This window comes from Sorex fumeus, unplaced genomic scaffold (assembly GCF_029834395.1).
Source record: "Sorex fumeus unplaced genomic scaffold, SorFum_2.1 ptg000008l, whole genome shotgun sequence".
Taxonomy (NCBI): domain Eukaryota; kingdom Metazoa; phylum Chordata; class Mammalia; order Eulipotyphla; family Soricidae; genus Sorex; species Sorex fumeus.
In genome coordinates this window covers 2,134,853-2,156,756 of record NW_026606065.1, presented here as the reverse complement: position 1 = coordinate 2,156,756, position 21,904 = coordinate 2,134,853, and the positions used below count along the sequence as shown (strand labels likewise).

General features: G+C 39.5%; 1 protein-coding gene across 1 annotated transcript in view; it reads right to left on the bottom strand.

Annotated features, from left to right (window-relative positions):
- SNAP91 (synaptosome associated protein 91) overlaps positions 1–21,904 on the bottom strand; it is a 165,130-nt gene that overhangs the window by 74,356 nt on the left and 68,870 nt on the right. Inside the window, exons 7-8 of the mRNA XM_056110026.1 lie at positions 15,887–15,993; positions 8,579–8,620 (exon numbers count right to left, since the gene is read on the bottom strand). Coding sequence (XP_055966001.1) covers positions 8,579–8,620; positions 15,887–15,993 — 149 coding nt within the window. The remainder of the gene's footprint in view (positions 1–8,578; positions 8,621–15,886; positions 15,994–21,904) is intronic.

Genomic DNA, 21,904 nt, shown 5'->3' with positions numbered 1-21,904 from the left:
TTACACAAAAAGGAGGGGCTGGAGTGACAGCACAGCGGATAGGGTGCTTGCCTTGGGCCAACCCAGTTTGATTCCCAGCATCCCATAGGGTCCCCTGAGCACTGCCAGGAGTAATTTCTGAGTGCAGAGCCAGGAGTAACCCCTGTGCATCGCTAGGTGTGACCTAAAAAGCAAAAAAAAAAAAAAAAAGGAACAAAAAAGAAGTTGGGCATACATAAATAATCAACTACTATGTAGTTCTAAAAAAAAGACGAAATCTTGCAGTTTGCTTCAACTTGCACAAAACTGGAGAGTGTCATATTAGCAAATTAAGTGAAGGGAGAGAAACCAAATACCATTTGATTTCACTCATCTATGGTATAATGACAAAACAAGGAAACCCAACGGTATGGATTAATTTTAAACCCATGGTTTTGGATTACAAAATAGAGATTACGGAATAGTTTGGAGAGAGTTAAGGGAAGAAAAACATGGACAAGAAGGCACGTAATGTGGTGTAGGATCTTTAACCCTTTTATGATGGTAAATATAGTAAATGGTTTATATCAGGACCTGCCCCCATGCCTGGCAGTTCTCGCTGGGGCCCCTTGGACGGGGGCAGGTTGAGTTTCCCTCCCCGCCTCCAGCAGAGCCCTGGAAGCCGACGACCTCCAGAAACAGCCACCACCATGCTGAGACCACTCTCCACACACATGAAGGACCGGCAGAGGAACAAAGGCATGCGGGTCCCGGGGCTGAGATCTCCAAGCCTGCTCAAATTGGGGCTGAGCATCTTCCACCCAGATCCTCCATCTTCCAGTAGGCAGGGGTCACATCCACCAACTGGCCAGAGCATTGGGATGGGGACTGGGCCTCTTCCACCCAGATCCCCCATCTTCCAGTAGACAGGGGTCACACACCCACCAACTGACCCCCAGCGCTGTGTAATCCCATCAACGTCCAAGACCCAGAGACTATAAAACCCAGCTCCCAGAAGCACATGGCCGGAACATCTTATTATCTCATTCTTGCTTTGGACAACCTGGCAGGCTACCGAATGTAACCTCCCCACACGACAGAGTCTGGCAAACTCCCCATGGCATACCCAATATGCCAAATACCAGTAACAGTGATGGGTCGCATTCTCCTAACCCTGAAAGAGCCTTGAATGTGGCACTTTTCAGAATCTCAGGGTAGGACGAAGGAGATGTTACTGGTGACTGCTCGAGGCAATCGACAAACAACAGGATTATCGTGATCGTGATCAGGACCATAAACATTAATAATATCGCAATCACATTACCTAAATTATAATAACAATGAAGTACATGCATACTTAAAGTTTCCTCCAAAAAAAGAATTCTTATGACATGTGGAAAATTTTCTCTGTAGAACAGTTAACTATAAAGTTATGCTTATTGGGATATCATCTCACACCACAGAGACTGGCACACATCAAAAAGAACAAGAACAACCAGTGCTGGTGCGGATGTGGGGAGAAAGGGACTCTCTTTCATTGTTGGGGGGAATGCTGACTGGTCCAGCCTTTTTTGGAAAACAATATGGGTATTCCTTAAAAAAAAAAACTAGAAATTGAGACATACAAAAGAATTTCAGAACTGAGGGGCTGGAGCCATAGCACAGCGGGTAGGGCATTTTCTTTGCACGCGGCTGACCCAGGTTCGATTCCCAGCATCCCATATGGTCCCCAGAGCACCGCCAGGAGTGATTCCTGAGTGCAAAGCCAGGAGTAACCCCTGAGCATTGCCGAGTGTGACCCAAAAAAAGCAAAAATAAAAAAAAAGAATCTCAGAACTGAGCAGCTCGCTGCAGAGATGCCTTCGGACTTTGCACCAGGTGAATTTCACTGGGCTACTCCAGATGGGAGAAGGTGCTGTCTCTCTGCCTACCCCCTAGAAATCCCAGTGGCTGCCATCTTCCAGAACCCAATGAGAAGCCCAGGTACTCGAGAGCAGTAATGGCAAATGCCAGACCTCACGGGACAGGGAATGGGCTGTTCTCGTCTCTCCACACCAACGGGACTCTGAGACGACAAACTGCCTCTGGCTACTATTTAAGCTCCTTAACAGCCATGATCCAGAGACACACACACACAAAAATCTCGAGTACTGGCTCGAGATTTTTTTGTGTGTGTGTCTCTGGATCATGACTGTTAAGGAGCTTAAATAGTAGCCAGAGGCAGTTGAGTAGCTGATATTAGTACCAGGAGGTTTGCTCCATGGCTTGGAGGCCAGCCACACATGCTAGGGGAAAAGGGAGCTCAGATAGAGAAGGGAGCACCAAATAAAGGGTGTTGGGAGGATCCTCCCAGGAGGGGAGAAGCATGCTGAAAGTAGACTCTAGACCGAACACGATTGCCACTCAATGCCTCTTTTGCAGACCACAACACCCAAAAGGAGAGAGAGAACAAGAGGGAATTCCCTGCCACAGAGGCAGGGTGGGATGGGGGGAAGGGGGGTGGGAGGGATACTGGGATCCATGGTGGTGGAAAATGGGCACTGGTGGAGGGATGGGTACTCGATCATTGTATAATTGAAATCCAAGCACAAAATTTTGTAAGTGTACAACTGTACCTCATGGTGTTTCACTAATAAAATTATCTAAAATTTTAGAATTGCAGGAGTATGGTCACTCTCGCAGCTGCATGACTAGAGCTGGATGACTTGGTGGCTGAAACCCACCAAAGGCAGAGCCCTGTTACCTGTGCATCTTTGTCGTCTTGCTAACCATGCTCTTTAACTGCCTAGACTTAGAATAAGAACAACCCTTGCTCAGAATGTCAGCCTTTAAGACTGAATTCTATTGTGTTGTTTTGTAGTTTTATTTCTGAAAGTAAAACTTGCCATAAATTAGGAAACAGATTTACAAAATAAAATCCTTTTTTGATATGTGGTAAACAATTTTCAGTAATGATGGACACATTGTACTGATTTTTTCCCTAAGTGTGTTGTTTGAATAAGTAGTATCACGAATGAAAAAAATTAAGCACTAATCCACAATTCATATTCTAAAGCATCAACCAAATTAAGGGGGGAGCAGCCAAAACATCCCTTAAAATTTTATCATTGGAGCTAAGAAAACGTTTGAAAATTAGAAGACACATTTCAATTCAAATATATTTTCTTCGTAACCAAAATAGAAAATCTGAACATTAAAAAATGTTCACTGAGGGGCTGGAGTGATAGCAGAGCGGGTAGGGTGTTTGCCTTGCATGCAGCCAACCCGAGTTCGATTCCCAGCATCCCATATGGTCCTCTGAGCACCACCAGGAGTAATTCCTGAGTGCAAAGCCAGGAGTATCACTGGGTGTGACCCCAAAAGCAAAATAAATAAATAAATAAATAAATTTGAATGAAAAAAAAGTTCACTGATGTTAATTATTTAAATGCAAACATTATAAATATATATATGCTGGACTGATAGCACAGCAGGTAGGGCATTTGCCTTGCATGCAGCTGATGCGGGTTCGATTCCTCAGCCCCTTTCAGAGATCCCGGCAAGCTACTGAGAGTATCCCACCTGCACAGCAAAGCCTGGCAAGCTACCAGTGACATATACGATATGCCAAAAACAGTAACAACAAGTCTCACAATTTGTTGTGAGACGTTACTGGTGCCTGCTCAAGAAAATCGATGAACAACGGGAGGACAGTATTACGGTGATATATATATATATATATATATATATATATATATATATATATATATACCATTTTCAATGTGTTGCAAATCACCTCCTTGGTATTTACTATGTCTTTTATATCCTAAAAGTTATTCATTAAATTCCTTTATTCTATCTTAGTGAGAGGGATTCTAATACCTTTTCAGTTATGAGCACCCTGTTCTATTTGCAGTCAATAGGAAGTCCTCTCATCTCCATCTTTTTTTTCTTTGTTGGTCAATTCTGTTCATTACCAGAGCCCGGCATGCTACCGAGAGTATCCCGCCCACATAAAGCCTGGCAAGCTCCCTGTGATGCATTCGATACGCCAAAAATAGTAACAACAAGTCTCACCACTTGTTGTGAGACGTGACTGGTGCCCACTTGAGCAACTCGATGAACAACGGGAGGACAGTGCCACAGTGCGATGGTGCTACCATGGCTAGAGTCAATGTGATGCTCTCACAGAGAAGCCTGCAGGGAGGAGAAGCCTCTCCAGCTCGGAAGTGCTAAAACAGAGGCCACCCCATGCGGTACTTCAGACCCATCTCTAGATAAATCCTTATCCAATACTACCTAAAGCACTAAGTGGAAAATAATTCACAAATTACAGCCTTGATATGACCATACAGTCAGAGTGGGTCTAAATCCCCAGTTCAATTCAAGGCCATTATTACATCTATGGAAAAAACCCTAAATGAAAATTAAGGAGCAGGCTTTGTTTTTTTTCTTTTTTTTTTTTTATTTTGGGTCACACCCTGCACCACTCAGGGGTTACTCTAGTCAAGGACTGAGGAATCGCTCCTGACTGTGCGTGGGGGACCATCTGGAATGTATGAGATTGAATCCAGGCCAGCCAAGTGCAAGGCAAATCTCCTACCTGCTGGACTAGCATTCCTGTTTTCAACGGAAATCACAATTAGGTTACTTATTAGGAAATTCCTGAAACAATATTCCTATCTCACTGGCTCATACCTCCAGTGGATATCTCATACGGTGAAGATATGAGCCAGAGACTCTTTTTCAATGAATCATTTTAAAATAAATTACTGAAATTGTGTGGCTCTTCAAGCCAAAACAAAGGAAATAGTGATGCCAGATTCTGACGAATCTCCCTATCAGACCAACTTTCTAGGAGAATCAGGGGAAGATTTTATTTTCTTTAAGGTTGGGGCCTCTTTTTATTACACAGAACATCTCTGAATAAAATACTATGTTCTGAAGTTTTTGCGAGTTACATAAATTATGGGCTGGAGTGATAGCAGAGTGGTAGGGCGTTTTCCTTGTGTGTGGCCAGCCTGGCCGACCCAAGTTCAATTCCTTCGCCCCTCTTGGAGAGCCTGGCAACTTATGGAGAATATCTCCACATGGCAAAGCCTGGCAAGCTACCCATGATGCATTCGATATGCCAAACACAGCAACACAAAGTCTCACAATGGAGATATTGCTGGGCCTGCTCGAGCAAATCGACGAGCAACGGGAGGACAGATATTATGATTAAAGTATGTGAACCATTTTTGATGATATGTTAAAGATTCCTACTTTTATTTATTCATTTATTTTTTAATTTTTATTAGTGAATCACCATGAGGTACAGTCGTAGACTTACAAATTTTTGTGCTTGGGTTTCAGTTATACAATGATCAAGTACCCATCCCTCCACCAGTGCCCATTTCCCACCACCACGGGTCCCAGTATCCCTCCCACCCCCCATCCCCCACATCACCCCCTGCCTCTGTGGCAGGGCATCCCCTTTTGTTCTCTCTCTCCTTTTGGGTGCTGTGGTTTGCAAAAGAGGCATTGAGTGGCAGTCATGTTCGGTCTAAAGTCTACTTTCAGCATGCATCTCCCATACTGAGAGGAACCCCCCAACACCCTTTATTTGGTGCTCCCTTCTCTATCTGAGCTGCCTTTACCCCTAGAGTGTGCGGCTGGCCTCCAAGACATGGAGTAAACCTCTGGTACTAATCTCGGCCATTCTTGGGTGTTAGTCTCCTATTTTGTTACTTTATTTTCCCCAGATGAATGCAATCTTTCTATGTCTGTCCCTTTCTTTCTGACTCATTTCGCTTAGCATGATACTGTCCATGTAGTACCACTTGTATGTAAATTTCATGACTTCTTCTTTTCTAACAGCTACATAGTACTCCATTGTGTAGATGTACCAAAGTTTCTTTAACCAGTCATCTGTTCTTGGGCATTCAGGTTTCTTCCAGTTTCTGGCTATTGTAAAGAGTGCTGCAATGAACAAACAAGTGCAGATGTCATTTCGACCATACTTTTTTGCCTCTCTGGGATATATTCCCAGGAGTGGTATTGCTGGGTCAAATGGGAGCTCAATTTCTAGTTTTTTGAGAATTGTCTATACTGTTTTCCAATAGGGCTGAACCAGTCGTCATTCCCACCAGAAGATTCCTAATTTTACAAACAACAATGTAGTACTTAAGGTTTTTGGGGTGTTTGGTCACTATTGTTGTGAGTTTGCACCCAGTGGTGCTGGAGGGTGGGAGCATTTTATACTGTAGATAGGTGATGCCAGGGAGGGGGTGAGGGAGGAGCACTTGATGCAATGGAAGGAGCCCACAGATCTCACAGGTAAGGGATGTGCTCTATCATGGAGCCACTGGCTTTGTACCTTTAATTGAGACAAACGCACACCAATTTATTTTTTTTCCTTAGTGGAGAGCTTCTCTAACAACTTAATCTAGTTTTTCTTTCATTCTCTCATGATAGAGAGGAATCTATAGGGTTGAATGAAGATTATAGTTTACTATTTCTAAAAGTTATTCATTGACCTAAATATTTTAATATTCATCTTTCTTAGGTAAACATGTGCTACTTGAGCTATTTTGTTATAAAGCTACGATGTCACTATTAAAATTAAACAAGTCTCACAATGGAGATGTTACTGGGCCCACTTGAGCAAATGCATGAACAACGGGAGGACAGTGACAGTGACAGTGACAGAACTTTAAATCACATTGATTTTTATTGTGTTGCAAATTTCTTTAATGCTTATCAACAAACACGCTTTAATAGCACCTTATGCATACTAAACTTTTAGGTAATACCAGTATCTTCCTCAGGTAAGAAGCTAAGAAAAATATCTTCCAATAATATCAATATTATTATATAGTAATATTTTTGTCTACATATAAAGTATATCCAACTTTTAATACAAAAATTATAACACAATAACATTCTGTATTGTACTGTGAGCTTTATTTAATAATTTTACTTTAATTGGTATTTTAATTGGTATTTTAATATCAGAGACCATTACTTTGAGTTTATCTAATTAACATTTAAAAATGAAGGTCGACATTATGTTAAAGATAAAAACTTTTTGAAGCTGTACAAAGATGGTAAATCATTCAATGCATTTTTATATTATTAAAAGTGGGGGATTGGATAGATAGGATAGCAGGTAAAAGCCTTGTCTTGCATGTAGTCAATCCTGGTTGGATTCCCCGTACCACATATGGTACCCTGAGCCCTGCCAGGAGTGATTCCTGAGCACAGAGCCAGGAGTAAGACTTCAGCACACCAGATATGGCTCAAAGACAAAAATAAATAAATAAAGTATAAAATCTTATAATCTTTCACTAATTTTTTTCTATTACTATGACTTTTTAATTTACAAAGGTGATAAAACTCATATTCATTAAGGCATGTGACACAGCAGCACTGTATTCTGACCTTCTATCTTGACTGTCTTTAGTTACAGGATACATTTGGAACTGAAATTTAGAGTGAGGAACTAAGTAGCTGTCAAGTATGAATGTGTAGAATTATGGTCATGCAGTAATTTTAAACAAGTGAACGATCATGAGTTGACATCTTAGGAGTCACACACTGTATGCTCTTGGAGCAGGTAAAAAGACAAGAGAATTGATAAATAAGTGCCTGCTTAACAGATAGTCCCAGACAAATTTTTTTATTTAAGAAAAAGATTGTTTTATATATAAAAATTCCTCTATTTGTAGTGGGCAATAGAATCAGTGAGAGTCAGAAAGAGAGGGACAGACATAGAAAGATGGCATTCATCTGGTGAACATAAAGTAACATAATAGGAGACTAACACCTAAGAGTGGCCGAGATTAGTACCAGGAGGTTTGCTCCATGGCTTGGAGGTCAGCCACACATTCTAGGGGAAAAGGGAGCTCAGATAGAGAAGGGAGCACCAAGTAAAGGGTGTTGGGAGGATCCTCCCAGGACGGGAGAAGCATGCTGAAAGTAGACTATAGACCGAACATGATTACCACCCATTGCCTCTTTTGCAAACCACAACACCCGAAAGGAGAGAGAGAACAAAAGGGAATGCCCTGCCACAGAGGCAGGGTGGGATGGGGGGAGGGGGGTGAGAGGGACACTGGGATCCATGGTGGTGGAAAATGGGCACTGGTGGAGGGATGGGTACTTGATTGTTGTATAATTGAAACCCAAGCACAAAAATTTGTAAGTCTACAACTGTACCTCATGGGGTTTCACTAATAAAAATTAAAAAAAAAAGAATCAGTGAAATGGAAAATATCAGAGCCTCTCCATAATGCTACTTTTTCACACAATTACATGCTGAGAGCTAGTAAAAGTAGGAAGAACAGTTAAAATGCTTTGTTTATTATGTGTACAAAAAAGTCACTTTTCATTATAGAGAACTATTTAAACATTACTCAATGTATCTTTTTAAGCTCAAAAAGAAATGATAAGCTGGAAAGGAAACTCAATTATAACTGGGAAATCTTTACACTAGTTCTGGAGATAAATACAATAGTGAGGCAAAATAAGACAGAATAGTTTCCAGGAATATTGGTAGGTCTAAATTCAAAATGCATGGCACTATATACCCAAGATAAGATCGTTTAAGGCAAATGATAGAATAATATTTTCATATATATTAAATCAGAGAAGCACTTACCTGTGTGAGGTCAGGAATATCACCTTTATCAATGCCAACTTGCTGTGGATTAAAACAAATTAGAACTTTAAAAATTAATCTTTGAATTTAATGGCCACCCACATAGTTTATTAAAACTATGGCTTGATTTTATAAAAATAATAATTATGTCAATATCACTTTGATGGGGTCTTTGTTAACTTTTCGTGACTTACTGGTTTTCACTTGAAAGTTTCAATACTTAGTTTCACCCCTCAATATGTATAATTGCCATCACTTCTTCTGCTAAAGTTCTACAACCAAAAGGTCCTTGTATTAATTCCTCTCACCCCACCCCTTTCCTTTACCTACAGCAAACATCTAAGTTTTAACTGAGTATAAAAATTAACTTTGGTGTTTGTTTTTCTGCTAGTCACTTGCTTTAATAGTTAGTTAAATTCCACACATGAGTAAAACCACCAATTTGTCCCAAAGGGCACAATATCATCTTTTATAGTGGCAAGTAATATTCCATTGATTCTACAGCTAATAGCTTCTTTATTCAGTTACCTTCTAATGGACAGTTAGTTTTATTTCATACTTTGACTATTATGAATTGATATTCTACTTGTATAAAAGTATAAATATTTTTTCAAATAAGTGTTCTTATGTCCTTCGTACAAATTCCTATGGGAGGTGTTGCTACAAAAAAGAGTTATACTATGTCTACAGAGGTTGTTCCAATTTATATTCTCACAGTATTCTACAGACAATTTCTTTTTCTATAAATTCTTGCCAATATTATTGTTTCCATTTTTTAAATTGAGTTCTGTTATGTACGATGGTGATTTCCCATGTTTATAATTCCAACACCACACCCATCACAAGTGTACCCATCTCCCTCCTCCCAGGGACCCCAAAACTCCTCTTTATCAAATCTGTTTCTAAAATTTCTGATACAGGAGGCTATTATCACTGGTAATAAGGTGGCTAACACCTTCCTGTGAATTTTATTTGAACTTTCCCAAAATACCATCTCCTTTTTGTCTCCGAGGTAGTTTCTTTTGCTATGTAAAGCCTATTAGTTTGATATAGTTCTATTTTTGTTTTTGTTTTCCTTGATATTGGAGTTGCGTCTCTAAATACATTACTGATGTTAAGATGTTGGTGTATGTCACTTATAATTTCTTCTATTTTGTGGTTTCTGCTCTTATCGCTAAATTTCCAAGGTTCGTTCAGAACTTAGGCTCCTTTTGGCATAAGTGGTTAGTGATCAAGATCAATCTTTTCTATGTTATACCACCCAGTTTTCTCATCATCTTTTGTTAAAGTGGTTTCTTTTCTCTAATTCATGGGAAAAAAATCTCATCTTTTATCAACTAGATGTTCACAGATATGAGTATGTATTTACTCAGTCTTTATACTATTTCATTACTCTTTTTACTCTTTTTTACTCATTACTCTTTTTACCTATCTTTTTTCCAGTATCTGATTGTTTTGATTACTATTATTTTGTAATTACTAATATTGTGTAATATAGTTTGAAGCCAGGGAGCAAAATGGATGCCTCCATTTTTAAAAAGTTTCTCTCAGAATTGTGTAAGCTACTTGGAGTCTTTCTAGGACTTCTAAAAATATATGATAAAAATGAACATCCTTCTTTAATTCTAGATTTTTGTTTCGATTCTAGGCCACACCTGGGTGTGGTCTGGACTTTCATCTGCTATTTGCTCAGGGATCACTCCTGGAAGTGCTCAGGGGACTAGATGTGATGCCAGGGATTGAACTGAGGTTGGTCACATGCAAGGTAAGAACTTTAACCACTGTGCTTCCTCCCCGATCCCACTAATTCCAGATCTTACGTGAAAAAACTTTTACTTCTTTTCACCACTGAGGATATTAGCGGAGGTTTTATCATATAGAACCTTCATTATCTCATGGCATGTTACCTTTACTCCTTATTGAGTGCACTTACATAAATGGGTATCTGATCTTGTCTAAGGATTTTTCAGCATTTCTCAAAATAATCATACGCTTTGTAGTCTTTCTTTTTGCTGATATAGTGTGCTATTAATTGATCAACACATGTTGTACCACCCTTGCATGCCGAGGAAGAATCTTACCTGGTATTGGATTGAGTTTGTTAAGATTTTACTGATTATTTTTGTAATTTTATTTTCATTAGCAAATAAGATATATATTTATACACTTATTCTGTCTTTTTCTGGTTTGGAGATTAGAGTGATACTGCCCTCAAGAATGTCTTGGGTGGGGCTGGAGTGATAGCACAGCTGGTGGGTGTTTGCCTTGCATGCGACCGACCCGGGTTCGATTCCCAGCATCCCATATGGTCCCCCGAGCACCGCCAGGAGTAATTCCTGAGTGCATGAGCCAGGCGTAACCCTTGTGCATGGTCGGGAGTGACCCCCCCCCAAAAAAAAGAAAAAAAAAGAGAAAAAGAAAAAAGAAAAAAAAATGGAGACGTTACTGGGTCGCTTGAAAAAAATCGATGAACAACGAGAGGACAGTGACAGGGACAGTGAGGTATAACAGAATTTTCTTAGAACTCCCCCAAAAAGCTTAAGAAAATCAAGCGAAAACTTGAAAGGTTTCCTTCATGGGTAACAGCAGCTAAAACTAAAAAAAAAAAAAAGAGAGAGAGAGACTTGGACTAAATTTAAACTGATAATCATGCCTGGTAAGTGTGGACGGGGAATATTCATTTACCTTACTGAAAATAGTTCAGGGTGTAATTTCCACTCTTCTTCCCATAGAGAGGATGGTCTTATTGTTTTGTTAGTTTCGTTCTTCTAATTTTTTTAGTCACATTGGGTAATGCCCTGGGGTTACTCCTGGCTCTGCATTCAGGAATTACTCCTGGTGGGTTTGGGGGCCCCCGTATATGGGATGCTGGCGATGGAACTGGTTAGTCTGGGTGCAAGGCAAGTGCCCTACCAGCTAAACAATTGCTATGGCCCCTATTTTGTTACTTTCTTATGTATCCTTCTAGAATTTCTTTAAGGAAACCTAAGGACACTTGTAATACACATATGTTTATTTTACCTTATTCTTACATAATTCATCGCTTTGCTCGAGCGGGCCCAGTAACGTCTCCATTGTGAGACTTCTTGTTACTGTGTTTGGCATATTGAATACATCACGGGTAGCTTGCCAGGCTCTCCGAGAGGGCAGAGGAATCGAACCTGGCTCGGCCAGATTGGCTGCGCGCAAGGCAGATGCCCTACCGCGTCTACATAATTATGTACTATAAATACTGAACTTAAATTTTTCATAAAATACATCTTATAACTATATTCATGATAATACGGTTTTCACATTTGTAAAACAGCTGCGCAGAACTTTCTTGTCCTGTATTTACTTTGCAAGCAACTTACTGATGTGCATGAAAGTTGTTCTCAATCTCTTAACTGCTTGCCATTGCAAGCAATGCTGCACACCCATTTTCGATCTGTGTGAACCTATGTGAGATACATTTGTGGAAATGGAATTAAGAGTAAACATATATCTGAATATTTATTTTCGGTCAAAGTTTTCTAGGGGAAGAAGTAAGGGAAGGAAGTGGTAGAGAGAGAGATAAGTATAGGGAAGAGAGCTAGAAAGTGCACAAATCAGAAATATGTTAATAAAAGTGAATAATGGACAGTACAGGGGTGTTCACTCTGCTCTGTCAACTTTTGTAGGTTTGAAAATTGCTCAAAAGGAAACACTGAACTAAGTTACTTCAATCACCTTATTTTATACAAATGATGAAATTGGGGCTCAGAAAAAGTGTGTCAACAAGGTCTCTGTGTGAAAACTGAAGCACTCTAGTTATATTCAGGGAACTTATGAGTGAGTATATGAAAGTAAGTTTGCGTTCCCACAAAAAAGCAAGAAAAATAGAAAATTGGAAAAAATCTACTTGTGTGTCCAATGTTGAGCTAACTTTGTCCTTTGCCATTCTATGTCTAAAACAAAGCTTCCCGGCCTTGGCACTACTAATATTCTGTGATAATTATTTTTGGTCGGGTGCTATCTTATTAGGCTATTCGCAGTATCCCTAGTTTCTACCTATTACATATCAGCAGCACAGCCTGTCCAACCTTTTCCATCCACAATACAGGATGTCTTCAGCTGTAGTCAGCTGGAGAGAAGGGAGCAAACGGATGTAATGTGGACAACGAGTGATGGAAAGAGTGTGGCCCTCATACTCCTGATAAATTCTAGACTGGAATCCTGCTGAAGTTCAGGCTTGACCTGTCGGTGGCTGAATGTTAGCTTAGGAAAGCCAGTCATGTGCCCCTAAACTCGCTTAAATTATTGTAATTTATGGAAACTATAAACTAAGATGCCTTGATTCTATTTATTTCCATATCTAACAGCTTCTTAGATAATATTGATGTAAATGAAGTCAGCACTTCTAAAATTAAAGTATTATGAATCCTAAGTATTGGAATTGTTTTGGTAAAATATACTGCGTTTCTTTTCTTTTCTTTTTTCTTTTTTTGGGTCACACTTGTTAATGCACAGGGGTTATTCCTGGCTCTGCACTCAGGAATTACCTCTGGTGGTGCTCAGGGGACCATTTTGGATGCTGGGAATCGAACCCGGGTTGGCTGTGTGCAAGGCAAACGCCCTATCCGCTGTGCCATTGCTCCAGCCCCCCTGAGTTTCTATTAAATAGATAATCCTGTGAAAGACACAGTTCAAGAATTCTTCCTTGAAAAAACTATTTTTATTGCCCTGAACTTCTGAACCAAGATGTAATTGGAGAACTCAGCTAAGTATGATTGTATTACAGAAATCTCATCATTTTCTGTCTGCAAAATATTCTGGGAGATGAAACTCCCACCACTTGATATTTATCCTTGAATAGCAAACTAAGAATAACTTGGTTCTATAAAAGGGAAGCAAGTTTAGCAGAAATACCTATTGCTTTAAATTAACCATCTTACAAAGTTTCAGTATCTGCACTAGGAAACTTGTAAAGGCATTCAAAATGTGGAAACTTTGCTGCAATAAAAGTGATTCCTATGGAAAATTTGCATACTTTACAGGAATTGTTCAAATATTCCAAAATTTAAAATATCACGAATCATTTCTAGGCCTAATAACCTAGCTCAATTTAGCCCCCACCTTCTCTCCTTAGAATTAAAAAAAATATATCAGAAGGTCTGCGTACTCTTCAGGCAAACTGTACCAGCTACAAAGTAATTATTAAGTATGAATCTACATGAGTACTGTTTGGTAGAGAGAGAATTTTTGTACATTTGTTTAAAAAAAATCTGTATTCACCATCACCAAACTACTGAACAGTTGTATTCATACAGTGTTTAAGGGATGAACAGTATAATTCAAATCTGAGAGAAATACCAATATGGTTTAATGTTTATTCTACTAAAAATAAACCTTGTAAATTGGTGTCCATTCTATAAGTTATGTTAGTCATAATGCTAAAATATTTTTCAGTTAATTAGACTTTCTGTCTGTTTATGTCTACTATTTATGAATCTTCTCAGCAGCCTAAATTAGGCCTATGCTAAAATAAAGTTATCAATACACCGAGAATAAAATTTTACATAGAAGAAAAGTTTACAAAAATAAAAGAAATTCACATAGAAGTACCCCCCTTTTCATGGAGTTCATAAGTTCAGCCTTATGCTGATTAGAGAAATCACTAGAAACGTCACATATCCACTATTTACCCACTCAATTATTAATAATAAATGGGGAAATGGGGAGCATGTTCTAAAGGACTAATGGAACAATAATCTTTTGCTCTGGGAGCAAAGGCAGAAGTGATCTTCCCACAAAATGAGTCAGGGAAATTTTGCTCATTATGTTGATAATTTCGGTGAAACCATGGGAAAATGATATCAGATACCAAGTACTTGTGTATAGCAGGAAAATCGAAAGCTTCAAGTAATCGTCTCGTTCCTAAGAAATGCTTTTGGGAGTTCCAAGCTTGCTCAGAAAGCCCAGGGACACCTTAGAGCAATTTTCAGTCAGCCTGGCATCAGTTCAGTGCTAGGGACAAGACCCACGCATACTGTGGATCATCTGAGCCACCCTGGTGGTTCTTTAGGACTCTCAAGGATGAACCTGGTGATTCTCCAGGAACAACTAGGTAACGGGGATTAAGTGAAGGTTGTCTGCATGTATGGCACGTATCATGGCCCCTGTTGTAATTCTCCAGCCCCTCTATCCTTCTTTTAAGACCACCAACATCAAGAACCCCACACGGAAATACATATGAGCATGGTTTACTGTGAATCTATTTCTGATACACACTAGTCTTCATTTCTGATTCCCATACTATATGAGAACATGTTTTTCTAATTGTAAGTTATGGGCCAAAGCATAAGAGGATAGTATTTTATCCTAATATTTTGGTCTCTGAATTTAAATGTGACAATAATTACTCTTAGGCACAACTGAAATTTGAAATGCAAGGACTAGAGAAATTTCAATGCTTTTTTTGTATAAATGTTCTTGTGCTATCTTCTTGAAATCGCAAAAATAGAATCAGGTGACAAGGAAGTTCCACATCCATGGCACTGTATGCTTTGATGATGAGCTGAAAAACTCTTCTCATGCAGCACTGTAGTCTGCAGTAATAAGTGGATATGAAAGGTAGAATCCCATTCTCTAAAAAGCTATGATAACAATATCATAATTCTTAATATAAGTGTAAATCAATAATTGGTTCTTGTAAGAGTAAACACAACTTAGACATGACCTCGGGAACAGCATTTGGCTATTTGGTCTTTTTGATGAGAAAAGAAATGCCCTTTAGAGACTATAAACTTAAAATTCTATTTTATTATTTGCCATTTTTACACTTGGAATAATGTGAAGACTTTTCTACTGTTCTAGAGTTCGAGGAAGGAAGCACTTCCATACAATCAAAGTTAGACAGAGGGTAAAATGATTACCTACAAAACAGTAAATGAAGTCACTGATGATGAATTTTGATGATAGAACGGGCAACTGGCTGACCATCTGAGTGAAAAGGTTTTTTTTTTTTTTTGCTTTTTTGGGTCACATCCGGTGATGCTCAGGACTGACTTCTGGCTCTGCACTCAGGAATCACTCCTGGTGGTACTCAGGGGACCCTATGGATGGGGTGCTAGGAATTGAACCCGGGTCGGCCGCATGCAAGGCAAACGCCCTACCCACTGTGCTATCGCTACGGCCCCTGAGTGAAAAGTTAGATGAAATGATTCTAATATAGTTTCCAACCCTCATACACTGTTACCACGTGGTAACATGATTTGTTAGATTATAAACTGCATTGTCTACTCCAGCTATTTGAGAAGTAATATTTTCAGGAAAGCTTTTTTTACTTACCTCTGCAACTTTGAGAAATTCAGAAACTCGTGTCATCCTAGTTAGAAATCGTTTGTAAATTTCCAGGGCATCTTTACACTGTCCTTTCTTCATTTCAAAAAACTTTTCTAGAAGATACAGATAAGTGTTTTGAAAAAAAATTATATTTCATTTTCTTCTGTGTCTACTATTACTTAACACTTAATTTTCCATATGGCATTAAAGCACATAAACAAGAAAGAGCAAATAGTTTAAAACAAGGTTATGTTCTAAGGTAATTCACACAAAAAAACTGAATTAATGGAAATACAATATATACACTATCAACTAGCACTAGCACTATCCTCCTGTTGTACATCGATTTGCTCGAGCGGGCCCAGTAAGGTCTCCATTGTGAGACTTGTTACTGTGTTTGGCATATCGAATACGTCACGGGGAGCTTGCCAGACTTTGCCATGTGGGCGAGATACTCTCGGTAGCTTGCTGGGCTCTCTGAGAGGGGAGGAGGAATCGTACTCGGGTTGGCAATGTCAGCCACATGCAAGGCAAACGCCCTACTGCTGTGCTATAGCTCCAGCCCTATTTAAACTGTACTCTGCATTAATTGATACTTGCTTTATTACTTACAGTCTTTTAAATAATAATGTATCTTTTAGTTAGAGTGTAGTTTTTTTTAGGGTTTTTTTTTTGCTTTTTGGGGTCACACCTGGCATGCACAGGGGTTACTCCTGGTTCATAACCTCAGGAATTACTCCTGGCAGTGCTCAGGGGACCATATGGGATGTTGGGAATCAACCCGGGGCGGCCGCATGCAAGGCAAATGCCCTACCCACTATGCTATAGCTCCAGGCCCTAAAATGCAGTTTAGTGCAAAAATAAGATACTTCATGGCTTGGAAGCTGGCCTCAAATGCTGGAGGAAAAGGCAGCTCAGATAGAGAAGGAAACACCAATGTCCTACCCACTGTATTATCTCTCCAGTTCCTTGCCACACTTACTAAAATTTTTATTTACTTTTTGGTGAATCACCATTAATTTCAAAGTTATTCATGGTTGAGTTTTAGGGGTACAATGTTCCAATATTTTACCACTGTTACCACACTTGGGGGGGGAGGAGTAAGCCAGCACTTTATTAGTGATGTCATCAGTCAGTTAAAAATTCAGCCAATCATTGGCAACACAGGTGGAACCATATCAGACCAATGTCTACGAAAGCTCCCTAGCAAGTTTCGGACATAAAAACTGGTTCACTTGCCTCATTATCTCATATTTGCACATTGTTAAACACATGCTATTTTTATATTCTCTGATACTTAAAAGATCTTGATTTCATTCATCATATAATTTCACTACCTAAAAAAGTATTTTCAGTTTTCTGAAGAAAGCTTTAATAATATATAATTACACAAAGAACTAATTATTGAGGACAGCTACTCATTAACTTCTGTTGACAGTCTTTGGTAATTTTACTTTTGACATGGACCTCCCCTGTGGAGTACTCAAGGGAAGCAAAAAAGATCCAAGAAAGCAAACTTAGGTTATTTTTTACATGTTAAGATTTGAGAAAACAGTGAGTCTTTTTGAAAAATGGATAAATATAAGGGTTCCTTTTTAATATACACTCTTGTTTTTTCTTATGGTGCTATAATAGATACTTTTTAGATTAAAACAAGTTTTTAATAATTTTTTAATATTATCTTCACACACATAATTCACCCATCTTTTTTTACTGTAAATGTATGTCAGAGCTTCAACAATAGCACAAAAATTAAAAGAAAACTGAATCGTCTCGATTTACATTTGGAATAATGTATCAGGACTATAAATATTATAATTAATGAATATTATAATTAGGGTAATGCATTTACAATGGTATTAACATGTATAGGCCTTTATGTTTCAATAATTCCATTTTTCTTTGTGTTTTAACAAACAATACGAAGTAAATGTGGTTTGTTTTTGTGTTTGTTTTTGTTTTTGTGTTTGTGTTTGTACCTGCAAGGGGGTAGGCCAGGGTGAGGAGTAGGAAACTGTCCACATTGGTGGAGGGAACTTCACACTGGCGGTGAGATTGGTGTTGGAACATTTTAAAGCTGAAACTATTATGAACAACATGGCAAATCATAGAGTTATAATAAAAAATGTTTAAACACATTTCTGGGCTTGGTGAAAACAATTAACTTCCCTTAGCACCAAGAAGCTGCCAAAGACACACCCCCATGTCTTGGTGTCACCTTCAGCCCCCACTTATTCTCTCTGAAACCTGGTATTCTTAGTTTGTGCTCTGGTGCCAGGGATTTGTTATCCACTGGTATTATCAGTACTCTTGTTTTGTTTCCTATATATCACAAATGAGTGAAACTATCTGATTGAAAGCATTTTTTCTCCTGTCTTATCTGGCTGCTTTAAAATTTTTTTTTCAGTATTCAATCAGCATATTTTAAAAGTTGTTGTCACAAAGGCAGAGCTGCAGATCAATGGAACGGGGTTGAATATACTGACATTTCCCCCCGAGCATATGGTCATCTAATCTTTGATAAGGGGGCAAGAAACATGAAGTGGAGCAAGGAAAGCCTCTTTAACAAATTGTGCTGTCAAAACTGGGCGGCTACATGCAAAAAAGTGGGCTCAGATCTCTGCCTAGCGCCATGTAGAAAAGTAAGATCAAAATGGATAAAAGATCTCAACATTAGACCGGAATCCATAAGGTACATTGAAGACAATGTTGGCAAAACCCTCCATGACATTGAAGCTAATGGTATCTTCAAAGATGTCACACCACTGGCCAAGCAAGTGAAAACAGAGATAGACAAATGGGAATATCTTAAACTGAGAAGCTTCTGCACCTAAAAAGAAACAGTGACCAAAATACAAAGACAGTCTACAGAATGGGAAAGGATTTTCGCCGAATACACATCCGACAAGGGGTTGATATCAAGGATATACAAGGTACTGGTTAAACTACACAAGAAGAAATCACCCAACCCCATCAAAAAATGGGGCGAGGAAACGAACAGAAACTTTCTCAAAGAAGAAATCAGAAAGGCAAAAAGGCACACGAGAAAATGCTCTACATCATTAATCATCAGGGAGATGCAGATCAAAACAACAATGAGATATCATTTCACACCACAGAGACTGGCCCACATCCAAAAGAACAAAAGCAACCTGTGTTGACGTGAATGTGGCGAGAAAGGGACCCTCCTTCACTGCTGGTAGGAATGCCGACTGGTTCAGCCCTTTTGGAAAACAGTATGGATGATTCTCAAAAAATAAGAAATTGAGCTCCCATTTGACCCAGCAATACCACTCCTCGGAATATATCCCGGAGAGGCAAAAAAGTATAGTAGAAATGACATCTGCACTTCTATGTTCGTTGCTGCACTGTTTACAATAGCCAGAATCTGGAAAAAACCTGAGTGCCCGAGAACAGATGACGGGTTAAAGAAACTTTGGTACATTTACACAATGGAGTACTATGCAGTTGTTAGAAAAGATGAAGTCATGATTTTTACATACAAGTGGTACTACATGCAAAGTATCATGTTAAGTGAAATGAATCAGAAAGAGTGGGATAGACACAGAAAGATTGCATTCATCTGGGGAACATAAAGTAACATAATGGGAGACTAACACCCAGGAGTGACCGAGATTAGCACCAGGAATTTTGCTCCAGGACTTGGAGGCCAGCCACACATGCCAGGGGAAAAGGAAGCTCAGATAGAGAAGGGAACACCAAATAAAGGGTGTTCGGAGGATCCTCCCGAACATGACTGCACTCAATGCCTCTTTTGCAAACCACAGCACCCAAAAGGAGAGAGAGAACAAAAGGGAATGCCCTGCCACAGAGGCAGGGGGGGATGGGGGGGATGGGGGTGGGAGGGCTACTGGGACCTGTGGTGGTGGGAAATGGGCATTGGTGGAGCGATGGGTACTCGATCATTGTATAACTGAAACCCAAGCACAAAAATTTGTAAGTCTACAACTCTACCTCATGGTGTTTCTCTAATAAAGGTAAAGGCCCTCCCATTGATCATCGATTTGCTCGAGCGGGCCCAGTAACGTCTCCATTGGAGACCTTGTTGTTACTGTGTCTGGCATATCGAATACGTCACAGGGAGTTTGTCAGGCTCTGCCGTGCGGGCGAGATACTCTCGGTAGCTTGCCGGGCTCTCCGAGAGGGGCGGAGGAATCGAACTCGGGTCGGCCCTGTTGGCTGCATGCAAGGCAAACGCCCTACCGCTGTGCTATCACTCCAGCCTGTTTCTCTAATAAATTTTTTTAAAAAATAAAATTTGTTCACAACTCTTTTTTACATTCAATATTCCAACACCAATCCCACAACTATTACACTTTCCAACACCATTATTTCAAAATTTCCCACCCAAGCCTGTCCCAAAGGCAAATCCTGTATAATTTATTTTGTATTGCTTGTTAGAAATAGGGCCTGTATCGCTCTCTTCTGGGAGCTTTGTTGGGGGTCTGCTCGAGGCAATCGACGAACAACAGGATGATCATGATTGTGATCGTATATGAAGGTAGTAATGGCCAACAGAAATAATTAAAAGATTAAAACTTCACAACAGACTATATAGTATAGAAGTGGAACAACTAAATTATTACCCAAAACTTCATTACATAAGTAGCCAGTCAAGTTTATCAGCTCAAGTGGTTGGCAACAGATTATATGATGGAAACAAGGCCAGCAGAAGTGTGGGCTGGATGTCTGTTCCTGACACTTCTTGGAGTGTATACAAAGGAAAATGACAACAACGGAATTTAAATTCCTAGCTTTAGGCACCAGATTGTGATAACCCCTCAAATTCCCTAGAACTGGCTTATCGCTTGTAGATACAGAGCGTTCATTCCTGAAAGTCACAGTTTAATCTTTTGAGCTGTGAAACTGTAAGTTATTTGGCTGAGTTACACATGCAGCCTCACCATGGTACCTTTAGTGAAAGTCACGGCTATTATTGAGAAATAAAGGGGAAAGGTAAATGTTTGATTCCATTTAAGCCAGAGTGAGCTACTGTTGCTGGAAACTTTCCATTTTTGGTCTGAGTAGACAGGTCTTGCCTTGCTTAGAGATCCTCATTTCATGATGAAGAAAAAATTCTCTTCATGCCATAGTCCCTCTCCCTTACGTCTTTTTGGCAACTCTTCAGTACCAGTAAGGAGATTTAGAACTCAGAAATTCCACATCCATGAGGGAGATAAGCAGTCTGACCCAAAAGTAAAATATGTACATGCCCAAAGGGCAACATTTGGCAAGTTTCTGTAGGCAGTAGGGTTGCCAGATAAAATATGACGCAGGTTAAACTCAAATGGCAAACGATTTTAACATAAGTTGCGCTGAACTGAATACTAAAATGGAATATTTTGGTTTCTCTGAATATAAATTTGTTTGGGTGTTACATTTTCCCCCTTGATTCCATTCATTTTCAAATGATAACAATATCAATAACTGGAATGAATTCTGAAGGTTCTGAGCAAGAAAGAAGAATGTGACATTAGACTCTGTAATTTTATTGCCAACCGATCAACTGGGGTGTATGCATGCAGAATCAAAATACTAGCCTGTGAAAGTACACTATAGACCGAACATGACTGCCACTCAATGCCTGTTCTGAAAACCACAACACCCAAAAGGAGAGAGAGAACAAAAGGGAATGCCCTGCCACAGAGGCAGGGGGGGATGGGGGGATGGGGGCGGGAGAGATACTAGGATCTATGGTGTTGGGAAATGGGCACTGGTGGAGGGATGAGTATTTGATCATTGTATAATTGAAACCCAAGCACAAAAATTTGTAAGTCTACAACTGTACCTCATGGTGTCTCACTAATAAAAATTAAAAAAATAATACTAGCCTGGGCCTCTGGGAATGACTGTAGTTCCAAAGCTGCTGCCTGTAGCAGCAATGTTCTCACTCACTATGTCATGGGGAATATATAAGTGCCCCGGACCCATGCCAGACCTACTGAGTTACAGTCCAGGATGAGCTACACCATATAATTTTAATAAATTTTCCAAATGCTCTTG